This window comes from Haplochromis burtoni, unplaced genomic scaffold, assembly GCF_018398535.1.
Source record: "Haplochromis burtoni strain Fernald_Lab_line unplaced genomic scaffold, NCSU_Asbu1 Contig_68, whole genome shotgun sequence".
NCBI lineage: Eukaryota > Metazoa > Chordata > Actinopteri > Cichliformes > Cichlidae > Haplochromis > Haplochromis burtoni.
In genome coordinates, this window is record NW_024582429.1 from 1,817,408 (window position 1) to 1,838,230 (window position 20,823).

General features: G+C 42.8%; 1 protein-coding gene across 2 annotated transcripts in view; it reads right to left on the bottom strand.

Annotated features, from left to right (window-relative positions):
* Nucleotides 1–10,578, bottom strand: part of tmem104 (transmembrane protein 104) — a 72,233-nt gene extending 61,655 nt beyond the window's left edge. For both annotated transcript variants that reach the window (XM_014334176.2, XM_005924160.3), the window contains exons 1-4: nucleotides 10,309–10,578; nucleotides 9,622–9,695; nucleotides 7,634–7,755; nucleotides 5,390–5,471 (exon numbers count right to left, since the gene is read on the bottom strand). In XM_014334176.2, the coding sequence (XP_014189662.1) occupies nucleotides 5,390–5,471; nucleotides 7,634–7,755; nucleotides 9,622–9,666 (249 nt within the window). In that variant the 5' untranslated portion in view covers nucleotides 9,667–9,695; nucleotides 10,309–10,578. The remainder of the gene's footprint in view (nucleotides 1–5,389; nucleotides 5,472–7,633; nucleotides 7,756–9,621; nucleotides 9,696–10,308) is intronic.
* Between the last annotated feature and the right edge of the window lie 10,245 nt (nucleotides 10,579–20,823).

Sequence of the window (20,823 nt, forward strand, 5' to 3'; positions counted from 1 at the left end):
CAGCTGGGAAACCCCGTGGAGGACTGAGGCCATCGCGTGCCCACAGAGTCTCTGCAGATTAGCGTCAATTAGGTGTCAATGATGAGGTGAGTGACATAGGGACAAAGATCGGACGAGGAGTGACAAACAGCAGCTACATGGTCCGCCTTACAGCGCCAATCACAGCTTAACTAAGAGTTCAACAAACACCAGACTGCGGGATGTGAACCCGCCTTTTAAAAGATGGTAAATTAGTTTCTTGGACTCCAACCTTGATTTTAGCCTCACCTCACAGGTTTTAGGCTGTTTTCACACAGACACACTTTGTTTGCTCAGGTTCAAATCAGGGATTTTTGTAAAGTCGTTTTTCCTGTGGTTTAATTTGTTTTCATACAAAAAAATAATAAAAAAAAAAAATCTCCAAGTGAGCCAAAATCTTCGGTACAAACCATCTGAGAACATTTAACGTGGCTATTGGTCAGATGTGTCAGAGGCAACAAGAGTAAATACAGGAAGGAGGACAGAAACCACCTCTTCTTCCACAGTCTGCACCCCAGTGTAATAACCGTGTTCACAGATTATAGCATCACTCGGACCACCTGACCCTCCTCCTGATGGCTCCCAGATCTTAAAATTTAAACAAAAGGAGGGTCACATGTTTTTCGGTAACCACCTCAAAGCTTTTAAACATCCCACTGCTTCATAGCAAACAACGACCTATTCACTCAAACTGCAATTCAGATAAATTAAAGACAACCACAAACATAAAACGTACATAAAACAAAAGCAGACTGGATAAAAGGCATCCGTGTAATGGATAAAAACAGGTGCAGTCACAGTGCTAACTGTGCTGATTTAAAACGATTAAACGGGATCCGTTTCTCTAACTTGAACAGCTTCTGCAGATTGTGTAGAAAAGAATCTGTTTCAATATTAACCTGATGATTTTCAATAGTCAGGCCAAACATTTATTATCCTTCCTGAAACTCTGAACACTATGACATGTTAATTCAGTTACAGTCCTCCTAAAACACCAGCAGAGGGCAGTCATGGCTCCCTCCAGGCAGGCCTGTACGCCTCCCATACTCAACCAGATCACTCCTGCTGGGAGGGCTCCTCTTTAATACCTCAGGCAATGAAAAGTAATTGATTGATAACAGCTGGTGGTGTCTGACAGTTTTCTTTGCCTTGAAAATGAATCCCTTTGAATTCTTAAATGTTCAGACAAAAAAAGAAATTTAAAAAGAAACCCTTTTGAGGGTTTCACAATTTAGCCTCCAGTGCACTGCCAGACTGCCAGAATCATTTTAAGCTTTGGTATTTAGTGGCAGTTGGTGGGAGCACAGGTAGATTCAAGCAACAACATTTTTGTGTGTAGCACCACAAAAGAGCCGTGTCCTCAAAAACTGTACTTCAAACTCAGTCCTCCTCAAATACATAAAACACTTCAACCCACAAAGTCACAGTGACGACAGGTGCTGCGTACGCTTCGTCATCTTTCCTCGTCTTAGCTTTCGGGAGACGTTCGTTTGTCCCGTTATCGCTGTCTCTCTCCGCCTTTCTTTTCGTCACTGTTAAATATTTTTTTGAGAGTTTGTTTACTGCACTTCATATCTCCTGCTCTGTGCTGTGTGTGTGCACGTGCTCAGTGCAAAAAACCCTGCCACCTACTGTAGCGGATGTGCAATCACACTCTATTCTAGTACAGCAAAGAAAGCATGCTCCCCGGGGTCACACGCTCCCCCTCTGGCATCGCACCCCACTGTTTGAGAAAGGCTGCAATAAGGGATCTGTGCTGACTTAAAGCTGGGAACGTATGGACTTTACACCTGCTGTTATCATTAACCCTCAAAAACATAATATAAAGAGGTTAAACATATCACAGCTTATATCCATCCACCAACTATTTTTAGTGAAATCATTTAACAATATGTTAACTGGCACTCATTCTCTCTCCTTCCAAACCAGCTGACAAAGGTCAAACGTATGTCCTGTGTTCAGTGTTAGAGTTTAAATACAGTGCACAAGACAGCTGAAGGATGGAAGCAAGAGTGAAAGGAGAGGTTTACAAGACAGAAGTGCGGCCGGCTGTGATGTATGGTGTGGAGCTGGTGGCACTGGGAGGAAGACGGGACACCGAGCTGAAGATGTTCACGTTCATTGGACTCAGCAGGATGGACAGGATTAGAAATGAGTCCATCAGAGGGACAGCTCAGAGTCAGAGAGGCTGAGAGGGTTTGGACATGTGCAGAGGAGGAGGGTGGACATACTGGACGAAGGATGCTGAGGATGGAGCTGCCAGGCAGGAGGAGAAGAGGAAGACCACAGAGAAGATTCATGATGCAGAGGGTTGGTGTGACAGAGGAGGATGTGCGACCCCTGAGGGACTGAAAAATGAAGCTGATGCTAAAGTACAGTTTATATAAGCTTTCTGGAGTGTTTTTGAAGACAAAGATCTCCCTTGCTGTGTGCTCGGGTGGATGAACTTCATCAGTATTTAATTAGCGTGTTGCTTGGCACTAATTAGCAGGTGTCTGTTTGTGTCGGACATCCATATGAACTGTTAGAGCGCCACCTCTCATTCAGATACGGTAACTTTCAAAAACCCAACGTGGTGGCGTCCAAATCAGTAGCGCTGAGTCCAAAATCAGTGGGTGACAATTACATATGTGATGTCAAAACATGACAAACATGCACCGGTGCAAACTAAAGAGCAGGTAATGGTGACTGACTGCTCTCTGGTTTTTGCTAAATAAACTCATTTTGAACCTGATGGGGTTTTTTGTGTTTTTGTTTTAAAAAGCGTATATTGTTGTTAAGAGGCTTCACTCATGCAGAGGGAAATAAAGTGTTGAGCAGCTCTCCCGTTTCCATTAGATGGAGGGAAAATGCTGAGCAGCACAGCAGCCATGAATCACGGCTGAGTGTTTGAGGCTCAGTTCGAGCCGAGCTATTGTCCTCGGGCTCATAACTCCTCGACTGGAAACCCACAGGCATTAAGCAAGATGACTTCTGTACCCAGGGAGAAACAAAAAAGCAAAGGCCGAGCCATTTGGAGTACACCAAGATTTTTTTTCTAAGGCAAAGTAAAAATGATTTAAGACTCTGTTGTTTCCTCTGGTAATCAGTATCGTTCTACACCGACGGCTTCATCCAAATTGGGTTTCTTATAGACGAGTGGCAAGAGGCGCATTTCACTTCTGCTAGGTTTGGGCAATAAAACAACAACAGCCCCCTAAATAAAAAAAATACAGCTTCCCTTTTAAAAGAGAGAACTTTCAGGCTTTAAGCTTTAAATATTCTACAGTCAAGTGATTTTTACTGGGAGTGAAATGAAGACAGTCACCGGATCTATAAAGAAGGTCCAAATGTCCGTGTGGTGATAAACTCAAATAAGGAAGACGTCATTCGTGTTTAAAGGTTACAAACCTCTAAAGTCAGACTGTCGTTCTCATTCTCGAGTCAAATGACTGCACAGTACAGTGGACACTTTAATCTTCATAGCAGCGCTATAAGATGTGGTGAAGCTGTTTTCTCTGCATTTGGCATCACAGTTACAAATGTCACCTGTGTCTGCTCGAGTAGAGCCAAATCCTCAATCTAAAGAGAAGAGCAGGGTTCCTGCATCATGTCAAAAGTCTAAACGGATGCAAATACCCAGAAAAACAGAAAACAGCACAGATTTCTGTCAAGGTGACAAAGCCTGAAGCTACAGTTACACTAAAGGAAAGAGTGGTTGCAGTCGTTGCTACGACCAAAATCGCTGCAACCGCGATGATCTTGCAGTCTCGTTTCTTTTAAATGGGAGCAGAACACAACAATAACACAAAGCTGGTCTGCTGTCAGTTTGAATGGTAGTTACATGCAGCCTTTCTGTAAAAATAATGCAATAAATGTAACGGGGGAAAAAAAAAAAATCAGTGAAAAACGCAAATCTGTTGCCATAATCGTCTCCGAGGCTACGTCCACATGCACACGGGTATTTTTGAAAACGCAGATTCTTCTATGCATTCGGGATTTTCATCCGCACATAAACAGCGTTTTGGGTCAATGAAATGGAGATTTTCAAAAATTCAGTTTTGGCGTTTAGGTGTGGACGAGGAAAACTGAGATTTACTCATGCAACGTCTTCTCCTTCTTCTAAATTTGATTAGCAGACTCGCGCAACGTCAAAGGCGTGTGCCATTTTTGACATCACGCTTACATGTACACGCAGCTACTGTCCTTCCATTTAAAAAGACGCAGGCATCAGGGTGAACTTCAGACATTCAACACTCACAACCCAAATCCCAACGCCAGTTTTGAATAATTTTTTTTTTTTTTTTTTAATTAAATTGATGCATGCTGTTTGCATTTTGCTCATTCCTAAGTTGTGTGTCTGCACAACAGCCAAAATACTGTCTTTAGTTAATAACATCTGAAATGATGAACGCACTTGAAAAATAACACAAAATTAGCTGCCTGACCAGAAAAACTAAAACCTTTCAGCAGTACTTCAGGTTTAGTGGTGGCACAAACCCTGTTTACCCTTTTCCTCCCAGGCTTCTAGACTTCTGATTGGCCAACATTTAGTTTTTAGTGTTTACATGCGGACAGAGATATTTTTCCGAAACTGCACGTGTGGACGGGATTTAAAAAAAAAAAAAACCAAAAACGGAAAATCTCAGTTTTCAAAAATACCCGTGCAAGTGTGGACGTAGCGTGACTGCACTCAGAGTCGCTGTAGTACGGTGACCACACTGAAAAATGGCACAAACGCTCGCCAACCTTGCAATTATATGAGAACAACTAGAATAAAATAGCTGGTAGCCAGCTGAGTCCATTGAAATTGAAAGCGGTCGCTGAAGGTTTAAGGTATTTCTCAACTCAAACTCAGACGGACAAACTGCAAAAAAATTCAACGTAATCACTGAGCAACCACCAATTTTTCCTAGTCGCTAGGCAGTTCCCTCCTGATTTTACTCGATATGACTGAGACATTACTGGCTTTACATTATGCAGACCAAATGTGCAAGGAAGCGAATGCCTCCTCTGACTGCTGTTTTGTCTCTGGTCTCTTTCACTCTCAGTGTTTACTGTAAACATTTTACAACTTTATCGCTGTTCAAGTTCTGCTGCGTCAACGTGTCAGAATGAGACCTTAAGCAGACCTAAGAGCTCGAAACATCCCTGCACTGCTTTTAAACACTAAACATTACTTTCACCTTGCTGCAGGGTCGCAGCTCTGTTTGGCTAAGTGTCTTATTAAACTCCCCCTGACAGGGAGGAACATTTACTTCTTTAATATTTGGTTTGTCTGACACACATCCTCACAGCAAAGGGAGAGCGATCTGTCCAGCCCACATCTTATTAAAAAGGATATTTACATATAGAGTAAGAGCCTGTTCCTTCCGACGCTTTATCATCTCACCTCTTCCTGCTCTCTCCTCTTCCAGCGCAGCTGAGCGTTGGCCGCTGCCATCGCCTCGATCACGAACGTGGTGGTCATGTAGCTGTAGAGGAGATGATAATCGAGTTAGCAGGTCATATTTTTAATGACAGGGGGGGAAAAAAAAGAAGTCTGATCCATTATCAAATGGTGCTTTCACCAGCAGAAACCTTCATTTATTATGCCGCCGCAGGCTGGCGAAGAAAGGAAAGCACCAAGTTTCTGTGTATAACAAATGAGGGATTTGTGAAAGCTTCAGATTAGAATAAGTTTAATGAAAATGGGTTTATAAAAAGGTTCATATTGTTAGGAAAAGCCTACACTGGGCCTTCCCCATAAACTTTCCATATTCGCAATGACAGATTGCAGAGTTTGGATGTAACATTCTCATATTTATGCTGGTTTGAGTGTAATCCCAACTCTGAAAAACTGATCCAGTATCAGTAACATTTCTTTGTTTCTTCCACATGAAGTGGAAGAAGCAAAGTTTTATACGCATTTATTTATTTGATCCTTATTTGCCCGGTACGCTCCCCATAATTAAAATCTCTTTTTCAAAGCACACTGCCAAGAAAGCAAAAGGTTGCAAAAGCTAAAAAATGAAGAGGCGCGATCAAGAAAATCAAAGCAAACAATTACAAAAAACCCCAAAACAAAGTCCAGCTCAGGGATAACGTGCTTGGAAACGGAGCTCTTCCAGGGAGATGAATGAACAGCTTTAGTGTGTTCTGCAGATTGCTCCATGACCAGGGTGCAGAGTGAGTTTGTTCTACCAAACAGTCACCAGAGAAATATATACACAACATGAACAACATGAAATATTCTATACTGGGAGTAAAAAATGTTCACAACAAAACAAACCAAGACAAAAATAAAGCGATTCCCTCTAAAACATACTTTGGTGTCTCTGTGCATGAAACTGATGTCATCACCGTGATTATTTCGTTTTATTTCTCCACTCGCTCCTCTCATGTGTGAGTAGGATCACTCAGCAAAGACTTCCTGTCACTCATTTATTAATAAATCCCAATTCAGTTAAGTTATCCTGAATTATTGCATTTCTGTTATTTATTATTATTAGTTGGGTAACCAAACCCTGATCCGACCTTGCATTATAAAGAATTACTTCCAGTGTATTCCTCACTTCCTAATTCCAGCTAACCGGAGGCTAGTTGGCACCAGAAGCTACACATCCAGGTCCAGTTTCCTGAACTATGAAAGCTCCATCCTTTCTCAAATAAACTTCAGATCCCTGAGTTACCACCAACAACCACTGAAGCAATCTGTGCTCCACGCCACGACACTTTTGTTAATTAAATAGTCTTTATATATTTCTTAAATCAGATATTTTTCTACATAATAATCTGATTTTAGGGGTAAAATTTGGCAAGAAACACTCAAAACTACAAAAGAAATGTTCATTTGAAAACTCGACATAACTGACCCTGCACATTAGTGTGCCAATAAAGCCTGAATAATTTCAGCGCCTCAGCATGTCTTTAATAAACATTGCTGCTTCTCGCTGTGGGTTCACTGATAGGGACCAAAGGAAGTCCAGTGTCATGAAGTCATTTGAATGAGCACTTCTCATATTTCAGCTACAAGCTTCTCTCTCTTAAACTTAAATACCAACACGCATCTGAGATGTTTAGGCTACATCTGTAAACGGAAGATATATTTAAAAAACGAAAACAGGGCTGCACAATTTCACTTGATTACAATTTTGGCTTGTCTCAGTTAAATCAAGATAACTGACTGAAGGTGAGTGCTATCAATCTGTCTTTAAATCTCCACCTGGTGATGTGCCTGCATGTGCCAATCACAGCTCCTCCCTGCACCGTGCAGTTTTATGTTTCCAGTAAACAGTCTGAACCTGTAACGCTACATTAAAAGACGATACAAACACCAGACAAGAAACAAATCGAGAGCTCGTTCCTGGAAGCAGCTCAATCCTTCAGATTCAGGGCCAGCGATGTTAACCACGAACAAATCACACCCGGCATAATCATGCAGTCCTAACAGAAAGTAACCTGGACACAATAGAGTTTTTAAAATGTGCCGTGTTATTAGTGAAAGAGGAAGTAAAAGAAGGCCTACTGGGTGGCAAATATCAACCAAAGAAAGAAACCCACGTTTACCTGTGAATCCCAGACAGGAAAAAAAAGGCAGAGGTGGAAGTCAATGACTATTATTATTTAACTAAGTTTGGATCAGAGCAACACTCACCTCATAAATCCTAAAAAGGTGATGAGGGCCAAGCTGACCACCCACCCAGCTTGAGCGAAGGCTTTGGGCATCGTCAGAGCTCCGGTCCCCACAATCAGGTTGAACATGTACACCAGCCCCACCTGGAGAGGAAACCACGGGAGGTAAAGACATGCACAGGCGTGCTCCTGATAAATATTAACATTTATCACCGCACAAGCTTTTCATTTCACCTCTGCTGACCCCATCTCTCCACAGACATCCAATATTTTTTACTATTGTATAATAATATTAGAAAATATTATTAGAAACTATTAATGATTTACTAAAAGCCTTTTTCCTCAAGTGCAAATCCTCAGGCACCACAGTATCAGGTGCTCCTTGGCACCCGGGCTGATATAGATCAAGCTACTTGGGTGGAAGAATGGGCCAGTGCCAAGGGAGACAGTAGGGCTTAATTGGGCAGCACTTACACTATCGGATAGCTGAGTGCTTTAATCATTCAAGGCTTTTACTTCCTGGAAAAAGAAAAAAAAAACAAAAACAGAAAAACTTCTGACCAGCAGAGCTGACTCTTTGTGGCAAAGTCATGCTGAAGTAAGCAAAGTCAGGGTATGTACTGAGCTGTCGAACTGAGTAAAGACGCCTGACGTGACAAAAAGAAGAAAAGAGGACGTAGAAGGATCTTTTAAGCTTCCTCTTTATTTATCATTGCACTTTCACACACAAAACTTCTTTTTACAAGCAGACTTGATCAGCTATTTTCACTAAAAGTCATCTCAAGACCCTTCGTTTGTAAGAATATTAGAGAGAGAACCAAAAAAATGAAATGATCCCCTGCGAGCAGCACTTGGTGACTGTGGAGAGGAAGAACTCTATTTTAACATCAAGAGACAGCCAGTAGAAGCAGGATCAACCAAAGGGGGGAGAAAAACGTTGCATACAGTGAACATGAACAACAACTAGTAAATATAACTACAAGCCTGCAGTCTGAGAGTGAAGCTAGTACTCTCACTGTGGTATTTTCAATCAACTGAAGACTTTTCAGAGAGCTTTTAGGAAAGCCTGATAATAAGGAAGCACAATAGTCGATCCTAAAAGTAACACGGATACATTTCTGAGGCAACTTGACACAGACGTGTCCTAACTTTACGAAGTATTTAACGTGGTTGTTCAGCTCACAGGGTTCTGGGTTTCTGAATGTCAGGGGTTCAATCTCAGGCCCCGTGACAAGGCTTTTAACCCTCTCTGCTTCGAAGAGCTTTGTTCAAACAAGTTCCAAGGTTGGCGATAAAGCAACAATACTGCAACTACAGCATTTTCAAAGAGGCCAGTCAGGTGGTTAAGCATGTGCCTGACCTTAAAAGGAGCTCTGACAAAGACGACAGCTGCGGCTTTTTAATCGGGATTTTAACCTCAGCAGTTTCAATCTGCTATTTTTTTAAGCTAATTCTTCTAAAATTTGAAAGATCATTGCTTTCCAGTCTTTGGTTCCTACAGTGACACCATCACACACTAATGTCCTCTAATTTTCTATCCAGGTCAAGTAAATCATTCCCTGGCCGTCACATAGCTGCTATGTTACTCTTTCTTTGAAAACACTTTTAATTTAATTAAACTATCAGCACTGATTTTGTGTTTAGGTGTCCTTACAACCAGCACCATCTCTTAGCTCCTTTAGTGACTAAATGCATCAGCTGCTTTGGGACAGAAGTGACGAGAGCACAGCCACGCTTGGAAGTCAAACAATTTCCTTCGATTCTCCTCTTTTCATTGACATGAAAGCTGTGACTAACACACCGTCCTTTGTTTCCTTTAAACTACAAATTACAACCAAAAGCAGCACAGTGTGGCAGCCTTTAGAGGTCATAATGTGTTGAACATTAAACGCCCTTTCATGTGTTCGTAACAGTGTGCTTTAGTAGGAGAGGCTGTTTTAAACCAGCAATGGTGTGTTTTAAATATTCAAAGAGAGACTGGGAGATAACTCCTGCATGCTGGAAACTTACAAATGGAGAGTAGGGCTCTCCTGTGTCTGTAATCCCACCTGCCATGGTCGGTGACCCTGGTTCTCACCTCTCACCTGGACAGAAAGAAAAAGCAGTCAGGTAGCTTATGAAGCCTGTTGCGTTACTGCCATGATGATAACAATTATCTTTTCTTAAGTTTCAGGGGGAGTGTCATTCGAAGTGCTAAATCTTTTCTTACTTGCATGGAAACAAAAACCCGGTAACTTATCGTGTAATTTAGCATTTACCTTAACATTTCCATGAAGTACAAGCACAAAATCCAACCTGGGACATTAATTAACTTTTAGGAGCTGCTCTTTAATTCGGCAGAAATATGACGCGTAAATCTGAAGGTATGTGTTCAGTGTCACATGTCTTCTTCCAGCTGTCAGTGACAAAAACTGTACTGCCATAGTTCCTTTGAGCCATGGCCACAAATATGACCTACTAAACGTTAAGTATGTGTATCTTCGCTGGCCACTTTGAGTTTATGTAATTTCAGTGAGCTGACATTTGCATGGCAACCGCTAATTCGGGAAGTATAACGTCAGACTAGCACATCTATCACGTTTGAATAACAGCATAAAATAATTACTAATAAAAATAGATAAATTCATCAAGTTATCCTGCAGATATCGAGCTTCCACAGAGCTGTCATTACTGGAAATGAAAGTAAACACTGCTCACCTCCCTCCTCTCTGGTTTGTGTTGCTAACTTAGCTGCTAAGCTAGCAGGATGCTCGGGACCAAATCCTCACTCGCTAGCCGAAAAAAGCTCACTTTTCCAGTTCAGCCAGCACGGACTGGTTCGCCTTTATGTGGCAGCCTGGAAGTCGGTGTAAAGCGGGAAATTAAACCACATTTCCACAAAGAAATAAGTCTCTAACACGGCGCTAACTTCAGCAGTAAACTAACCGAACCAGCACTTCAGCTGGTTCGGTCAACCAGTCAAAATAAAACTACCTCTGACGCAAGCACACATTTCCGTTACTGATTTTCAAAGTAAAGGCTTGTTTACCCTAGTTGCAAGGCAGCCCGTTGGCTGACCAAAGAAAGCTTTTATTTTGAACATTTTGCCCCATCTTATAATCGTTAACTTGACGACCCTGCTGTAAAATCACGGTTGAAATTTGACTCCATGTTTTAGAGTTTAATATCACATATTAATTATATTTATTTTTTATGGTAACCTTTAGCTTATTCTGCCCCGCGTTTTACAAATACATTTGATAAATTTGTCTATTTGAATTAGCCACAATTTATTACCCGCCTTTTCGGACTGTCAGGGTTATCAATATGAGCGACCCTTCTAGCGGCATGTACACGTGTACATGTCATATGACATATGTCATATGGCATACCTGTCTGTGCCATAATAAAGCAGAGTCCCTGGGTCTTGGGCTCACACTGAAATCCCAGTGAATGAAATCCTTCTTTTATTGGCGTTTACAATTCTGGCATCAGACAAGTGAGATTTGGTGCAAAATTACCACGGATGCCAGTATGAACCAGCGCCCTTCTATAACAATCACATTTACTGGAGATGAGTTTATAAACGTGTCGCCTGACACAGTGAGCTGAACCGGCACTTCCCTCTCAGGCATTCAAACACACCCTCAGCTGCAGAGGTGTTCAATGAAAAACGGTTGTAATCCTTCAGATCCTCCTGTGAAGTCTGTTAAACTACAGCCAGCTTTCCTTCCAGCAATATGACAGATTGTATTAATATTGTAGCTCAAGTCTTTTCCATACTGCTGACCAAAGCATTTAAAATTCACACTCATTGTACAATCGTGACTGCACACTCCCACAGAGCAAAACACACACACACACACACACACACACACACACACACACACACACACACACACACACACACACACACACACACACACACACACACACACACTGCTGCAGCTTTAACTGCTTTCAGTGTGTTATATGTGTTTAATCTCTTGATATTTTCTAATATTGTAGTTTTAATTTTCTTTATAAAGTCAATGCGCCGGCCAGTGGGCTCATCTGTGTTTCTGATTGGTCAGCTGCTCTCAGGTCCAACCATGTGAGCACTAAACTGATCAACCCTGAATCAGAATCAGAAAGGGTTTTATTGCCAAATGTTGAGCAGGTTTACAACATTAGGAAATTGCTGCGGTCTTAGTGCAAACATACTGTCAGATAACGCTTAAATAAACATAAAAATTAAAATTGAAAGTGCTATAGATAGATATATACATGAGTGCAGGTGGTGATCAGTGCCAAACATGGAATGATGCAGTGAACACAGCGTAGGGTCATGTGTTAGTGGTGGGAACAGTCATACGGTTATTGTTCATGTGTCCAACAGCAGAGGGGAAGAAACTGTTCTTATGGCGAGAGGTTCTGGTGCGAATGGACCGGAGCCTCCTGCCTGAGGGGAGCAGGTCAAACAGACTGTGTCCAGGGTGAGAAGGGTCAGCTGAGATCCGAGCTGCACGCCCCAGTGTCCTGGAGGTGTACAGGTCCTGCAGAGATGGGAGTCTGCAGCCAATCACCTTCTCAGCAGAGCGCACAACACGCTGCAGTCTCTGTTTGTCCCTGATAGTGGCTCCAGCGTACCACACGGTGATGGAGGAGGTGAGGATGGACTCGATGATTGCAGTGTAGAATGCATCATCGTCCGTGTTGGCAGGTTGAATTTCTTCAGCTGCCTCAGGAAGTACATCCTCTGCTGGGCTTTCTTGATGACGGAGGTGATGGTGGGCTCCCACTTCAGGTCCTGGGTGATGGTGGTACCCAGGAAGCGGAATGAGTCCACAGAGGTGATGGGGGTGTCAGTCAGGATGATGGGGGGGAGTGGGGCTGTGTGCTTCCTGAAGTCCACAATAATCTCCACTGTCTTCTGGGCATTCAGCACCAGGTTGTTGTGGCTGCACCAGGACACCAGACGTTCAACCTCCCTCCTGTAGGCAGACTCATCCCCGTCCGAGATGAGTCCAATAACGGTGGTGTCATCTGCAAACTTGATTAGCTTGACAGACTGGTGGGTGGAGGTGCAGCAGTTGGTGTACAGGGAGAAGAGCAGAGGAGAAAGAACACAGCCCTGAGGGGAGCCGGTGCTGATGGTCCGGGAGTCCGAGACATTCTTTCCCAGCCTCACGTGCTGCTTCCTGTCCGTCAGGAAGTCAGTGATCCACCGGCAGATGGGATCAGGCACATTCATCTGGGAAAGTTATCAAAAACCTGGGTTAAGTTATCAAGTTGATAACCTTTGCTTAGCCTTATTGAAATGAGAGTGACATGTGGGTGGATTCAAACCAACAAAGAGTGTTTATTTGGTTGAAAGTACAAAAAACCCATAAGCCTGAAGATGGAAGCATAAGAAAAAGATTGATGACAGAAACAAACAAAAAAAGAAACAGAAGAGTTTACAAGTTACTGATGACTAACTTTGATATTTGTCTGTGGTCTGTTTAAGATTCAGTTCCAGGTTTAAGTCTGAGAATTTCACGTGACACTCACTGTGGTGGTGCAAACACGCAGTAGCATGCCTCAGCACCTCCTCCCTTTTTCACATTGGATGCTCGTCAGACGGCAGGTGGGTGGGGCTTCTGTGCCTGAGATTACCACATCAGACATCCCTTCTCACTGACTTCAAAACGAGCCGTGAGCAGTTAGAGCAGTCTGACCCCGTGGCTTTTGGCAATCAGGCATTAAGTGCAAACAGCCTGACCTCATTTGAAGCTTTAGCCATGGTTAATAAAATAATAAAAGAAACAAATAGCCCATAAAAACAGATACAGTGCGAATCTGAGACTGTATGAGAATTGGGGGACCCCGGGATTACTTTGGGGTCGTCTGCAACCATATGTTAAACAACAGGAATGAGAATTGGCGCCTCCAAGTCTGAGACCAAGGTCAGAGGATGTAGTGTCAGGGTAGCAACTCTTCCCAGACCCAGGGAGGAATTTAAGTATCAGAGAGTAGTGCCAACGCTCCTCGGTGGCTCGGGCATCTGATAAGAATGCCTCCTGTGCTCCTTTTAGGTGAAGTTTTTCAGGCATGTGCAACTGGGAGGAGATCCCGGGGCAGACGCAGCACACACTGGAGAGACTCTCAGCTGCTTTGGTGATCCCTGCAGTAGAGGTGGAGGAGGTGGCCAGGACAAGGAGGGCTGAACATGTGGTTAGACTGCTGTCATGTGACAAAAACTTAGTGAAGTGGACGGCAAACAAAAAGGCACAAAAATACATATTTTTTATGAAGAATAATCAAAATTGATAATTATAAAGATTAACACATTCATTGTCTTTGTCTCGTCTTTCTTCTTGTTTTCGAGCTGCTTTCAGTTCAATCAGGGTTCATGTCAGCAGCTCACAGGCACGGCCAAGGTCCTCGTCCTATGATTTCACCTGGACTTTCTCATCAGCGTCATTAGACTCTGTACAGGAAATGGAAGAAATAAATAATCAGAAGCAAAAGAGTCATATATACAAGTTCATGTGAGTTCATCTGTTCAAAGATTTTTCACCAGAACTCATTTTACCATTTAATCAGTCAGTTGTTTGGTTATTTTTAGTATGAATAAAATGGGAGTAAATGCAATAATTTCTCAGCGTAAACACATGTAACTCCTGCTAAGTGGAATCATGATGATAACAATGCCAGAAATATGCAAATGCACAAAAGCTAAAGGAGAATTATTTCACTGAGTCTGTCAGTTTGTAATGTTTAAGGCATTTTTCACCGAGGTCTGAGTGACACCAGAAGGGCTTATACACGTGGGTTTATACGTGTGTGGTGGAGGTGTGGTCCCTGCTGCAGGGGAGGGATGGTGCAGTGAGCTCAGGGGGGCAGTAGGCAGGTGAAGCCACAGATGGTGGCGATCTGACTAATGATTCTCTTCTCTTATAGTGAGGCGGGAGACCGGTGCAGTGCACGTACCGAGACCAGCTCTGAGTGGAGACTGAGTGACATTATCTGCAGAAAATACCAATAAAATCTGCAACCGTGTGCACAACCACTGTGTGCTGGGTCCATCTTTAGAATGTGTCTAAGGACAAATTTATGATAAACATGAACAGCAGTAGCATCTATGTCTTTGTTTGTTTTAAAAAACTGTGGATTACAATGTGTCAATAAAAGAAGAAGTTTTGTTTCTTTCACTGCTGTTATCAATTTTTTAACAGATTAACAACTCTGACATCTTACTGGGGTGGACAGCACTGGATTTTCTTGATAAATGCATGGGTGGATGCATCACATGTAACTGAACACTCAGGTAAATGTGATTAAATTCCTTCTCTACATAAAACCTGAACTGCAGTTTGATACCTCAAAGGAAAAAAATCTTTATTCTTTTTGTAAATTAAGAGATTCATTAAGATAGTTATAGAAGTTTAACCCGCACAGCCTGGACACTAAAGAGACCTACCACTTCTAAAATACCCAACACAAACATGTCCAGCTGAACGACAGTGGCACCGGTCCAGTTCTTCACCGGTCGCATGTTCTGCAGAGCAACATTAGAGTCAGTCAGGTTTAAGTGGTCCAGCAGACTGTAGTATGAACAGTCTGAGTGCTGGAAAACCCTGCTGGGAAGAAGAAACCCATATGAACAGTGCAAACACCTCAAACTTCATATAATCCAACAATATCTCAGAAAGAGTTTCATAACACGGGCGATCGTGGCTCAAGAGTTGGCAGTTCGTCTTGTAATCGGAAGGTTGCCGGTTCGAGCCCCGGCTGCCACAGTCTCGGTTGTTGTGTCCTTGGGCAAAAATGGATGTAGTGTAAAGTGCTTTGGGGTCCTTAGGGACTAAGTAAAGCCCTATCCAAATACAGGCCATTTACCAATATCAGAATCCATTTAATCTTACAGCTCACCAGTTACAGAAAGACAAGCTAGAGTCTTTAGAGCAGCCATGGCAGTTTGCCTACCATAGTCTGAGTAAACTGTCTTACGCTGTGAAGCCGCTTGTATTAAACAGAATATAATAGCATGGATGACACCAGTATATTAAATCAAATGGCCTTTGTGCATCAGTATTGTTGGCTGGGAGCTGAAGCAAAAAGTAAACACACGAGATCTCATTATCAGACCAGGTGGGAGTGGAAAGGTTGTCAGTCAGTACAATGACCTTGAGATTGAGTACTCCTAAGCACAAACATCCTTCCAGCTGTCCAGCAAATTTCGCAACAGCATATCCAGCTCAGGCTCACAGAGGGGCGGGAGTGTGTAGCAGCTACCACAGGGTGAGAGGCAGCGTGCACCAAGAACAGGTCACATCCATGCATCCCAGTAATGTGCCCCCTGCATTTTAAAGAGGTATCCTCAATGAATGTGGAAAGTGAAAAATATTAGAAACATTTTCACAATCCTCTTTAAAATTATTTCCTTTCTAAGATTGTGCTACCACAAAAGATTTAAACTTAAATACACAAGACTTCCACCTTTAATTCAGGCGGTTAAACAAACATTAGGTGAATTTCGGGGAATTGCAGCTATGTGTAGACACAGCCTCCTTTTGTTCAAATGTGATTTCATTTCATGGACAGGTGTGTGTGACTTCATTCAGCCCACACGCTGTGTTAACAGTTCTTTCACAGCTATCTGAAAAGTGAAAAAGACACCGGAGCTCAGTTTACATCACTTCAGCTACAACATTTCAAACCAGCTGTGCATCGCAGTATTAACTGATGAACAAACTGTGCTTTGATATTTTTATCTGAGCCCAGTTCAGCCTTCACATCAAGCAGATAATGACAACACACCTGAAATTCTCCTCTTCACAGGAGGAGAAGGCAGCAGCCCAATAATCCCTCCCACTGACCACCGAAATAGCAGGGCCATTTTATTTAGCTGTACATTAACTGTAGTATATTTAATAAAGTCATGTAAGATTTTATGTTCAAACTAGTCTGCCTCTTTAAGTCTCAGAACCATAATGTTCAGGAGTCCGACCATGGAGCCAGTGGTGGTGACGAAGCAGTTCAGGAGGCTGACTGCGGAGAAGACGGTGGCGATTGAGCAGGTCCAAAGGCTGTCTTTTCTGGTGAAGATGTCCAGTCAGCATCCTGGAAGGTGGCCACCAACGCCAAACCAGACGTGGACGAGGTTGAGCAGGCTGAGCCGGACATGGACGAGGCAGGACCAGGCGATGGCGGGGAAGCCATGGGTGATGGACCAGGAGGTGGCGCTGAGCCTCCAGAACATGGGAAAAGCTGCTGGATGGGCTTAACTGAGCTGCCAGCAGAAACAGAAATGGGTGCAGGCTCTTGCTGGACACTAGCCACTCCCACGCGAGGAGTAGGAAAGGTTGCGGAGACCGACTGTGCCCTGGCAGGCCTCAACCTGGGAGCCGGGACAGGGATCCGCTGGACCTCTGCCTCCTTCACCCGAGGAACTGGTACAGGTGTAAAAGAAGCCCTAGCCGCCTTGGGCGCAGGGACAGATGGTGCAGACCGGAGCTCAAGAGTATTTTCACTAACAGTCTCTGTATAAGCTGGTGAGCGGGACAGTCCAGGGGTGAAGCCACACCCAAAACAGTCTCTTGAGGTGCAGCTTGAACTGTGTTAACTTGGTCTTTCTCTAAAACATGGTGAATGTGTTTGAACATGGCTGGCTGTGGAACACAAAATTCAACTTGATTCATTAGCTCAGTGGCATCAAGTTCAAGTTTTTTAGCCAGTTTAACTATGGCAGGTGGCGTTCTGTTGTCATTAGTATTTACCAACTGAGGCGAAGAAAAAGTCACAGACTAAGAAATTGGTGGAGAAACATCTCAGACGCAACAGCAGGTTCACAAGTGTCTGTGGGAGCTGGCTGGAAAACTAAACAGATCATAGAAGGAGCGTGATTTACAATCTTTTACAATTACAATAACTCACTTAGCTCAGCAGCAGGTTGTCCGTAGTCACAATGCTCGGACTGAGTGAGCGAAAAACAGTCACCATCACTCACCGACAGGGCTTGCTCAGTAGGGATGGGTACCGGTATGGCACCGGTTCTGACATAAACGGTAGTAACCAGACCGAAAAGCAGCGCACATTTCGGTTCCTTTTTGTTTTCCTGAGCTGTGATACACTTTGGATTCTAGCCAATCATTTTACGTTTCTGAGGATAGTAGTTTGCTGTTTTAGAGCAGAGCTACAGATTAAAAACGCCCAAGGCGAAGCGGTCAAAAGTCTGGCTGTACTTCATAGCAAAAGATGCAAACTCAGCAGCCTGCAACAAGTGCTTTAAGGATAGGTCAACTCCCGCGGGCCAATTTGGCCCGGTAGCCTAATTACCGTAATTGTCGGGCTATAAGCCGCTACTTTTTGCACAAGCTTTGAACCCTGCGGCTTTTAGTCAGGTGCGGCTTTTCTATGGATTGTCCATGATTTTTGTCATATCGTAAGACGATTTGTTTTGTTTGTTCCGCTGTTGTACGGCACTACGTTGCCTGGCGGAAGGGCATGTGATCAGACACACAGTATCGGGGTTCAAGAGTGGTATGTTGGTCACATGTCCATCCGCCAGGCAACATAGTGCCGTACAAGTAGCGCGAAAAACAAACTTCAAAGTAGCGCTACGCGTTCAGCGGGAGGCGTGGATGACGAGCGGCGATAAACTTGCGAAAAGCAAGTTATGCTCAACTCCACCGGTGGAATCTGACAGCGTGGAAAAGTGTGAAAACATCCACGATCACCAACGGATTTCGAAGGGCTGGACTGCTGCATGATGGAGAGGAGGACACCGCCACGGCCCTTCTGAGGGTGTTCGACTCTGACACTGACAACGAGGATTTCTTTGGTTTTGAAAGTGACAACGAAGGAAAGAAGCTGAGAGTGGATGACGAAGCCATCCTGAGCCTGTTCGTTTCCGACACTGGAGAAGAGGACTTTGGTGGTTTTAGTGCGCAGGAAGATGGTGGTGAATGACTGACTTTTCTTCTTGTTAAAGCCGTGTCACTGCACCTGAGCCTAAAAGGTAGTCCGAATCTATTTTTCTGGTGTGCTGTAGGTTATTGTTATGTACTACATTTGTTACTCATTTATGAAGCACAGTACATGTTTCGTACTTGTAATTACCGCTACTTGTACATATACCTAAAAAGTTATGCAAATATGTACCCATAACTTGTTTTTCAAAATATTAATAAAAGGGGTGTGTCTCCAAACAGCCATCTCTTTCCTGACAATTCGCTTTGTGCATATTCTCTTACATATGATAAGTCAACATTGAAACACCTGCGGCTTTTAGTCAGGTGCGGCTAATGTATGTACAAAACAGGATTTTCCCCTGATTTTAGCTTGTGCGGCTAATATTCAGGTGCGCTCTGTAGTCCGGGAAATACGGTACATTTGGCCCGCGAAGCCATACCAAATTACTATTAGAGCTGGCCTACTGGTATTATACAGCTAATATATATATTGTTTAGTATTAAGCTTTGCTTGTTCCATATTCAGTTTTCCAGCAAAACTTATTTGAGTCCATAAGAAAAGATTCATTCTTATATCTGGAGGAAGATTTTTTTTTTCAATAAATATTAATGTTAGCCCGCGACTTTGTTCCAGTTTTGAATTTTGGCCCACTGTGTATTTGAGTTTGACACCCCTGATTTAAGTGATACTGTCAAAGGAGGTAACACCTCGAATCTGATGAAACACCTGGCGACGCATAGCTTTTTAAAAGCCGAGAAATGCGCCGTATTTGATAGCTTGCTGCGAGACCTCACACCGAGCACATCTACTGCGGGTGTGGTGCCTGTTATCGGACCCGGAGTTAGCAACATCCCCCAAAAACCCGAAGAGGAGAGTCCTGGCCCCTAGCCCTGCCAGTGTAGCAGAAATGATGAGGATGATGATGCAGCAGCAGCCGTTCTTCTCTGCGTGAGTAGCTTAATGTTGTTCGTGTGTAATTTACGTTGAGTAGGCTAACCACGTTATTACATTAATGCATGTAAGGTGAACTAGCAAACACCATCATAGCTACATGCGGCTGTCTTCTTGTTTGATAGAGTGATACCCTACATTCCCTATAGCTGCAGAAAAAGCTAACATTGTTATCTTTTTACAAAAAAAACAGCTAAACATGAGAGGTTTTAGGTCAAAGTTTGTGTTTTCCATTGTTTAAGCACTGGTTCCAACCAAAGGAGATATGTTGTATCAACAGAAAAGGCTGACTTGGTTATCATTTTGCAGAAAAAAAGAGACTGCTAAAAATAAAAACAAGAGATTTTTGGACAAAGTTTGTGTCCTCCATTCTTTAAGCACCGGTTCGAGCACCGTTTCAAAAGTACCGGTTTGGCACCGGTATCGGATAAAACCTAAACGATACCCATCCTTATTGCTCAGCAGCTCTGGGGTGACAGCGATGTGAACTTAAACCATAAACATAAAAATAAACTAAAACTCAAAACGCTGGGTCAAAAGACCCAGGATCGTGACATAAACTGGAAATAAATCACCAACTCTACAAAATTGTCGAAGTCGAACAGGGATAAAAACCAAAATCTTCATTTTTTTCCAAGTTATTTTCTATACCTAATTTTGGGTATCGATATGATGGGATATAGTGTCAAGTATTTAACCTTCTTAGAAATAATTTTATATAGTTGGAAAATCTCTTTTTGGTGCCACATTTGTGAGGAAAATGCATTTGTAGGTTGAGCATCTGAGTTGCGCTCATGAAAACATGAAGTATGATTATAACAAAGAAATAATCAACCGAACACAAAAAACTTTTTATGCTAAGGTTATTTGCTTTCCACTGGAGAAAACTTCAAAAAGCCCATTTCAAGGTTCATATCTCCATGTGAGAAGGTTGCTCTGGAAACCTGCTATGATATGAAACGTCTCCTTTTTATCTACATTTGATACCAGGCTCATCCTCTCGCCGTGGCTCCTTCTGTGTGAAAATAATTTTCCAATATAGTCATGTTTTTATAACTAAGCAAACATTAAAATTTAGATTTCTTTTACTCAAGCATTTAAAATACAATAATAATGCATTTAAATATCATAATAATAACACTCTGGTTAATGACGGCTTCCTTCCAAAACGTTGCAGTTCAGTCAGTGGAAAGGTTTAGGCTGTAAATATCCTCTTACTGCTGCTGGAATGTGAATTTCAGCGCTTTCCTTCATGTCACACAAACATTCTGCATGACTAAGAAAAGGTTTCGGGCACTTTCAAGCAAACTTAACAAAATTAAAAAGTAATACGGCTTGGGAACC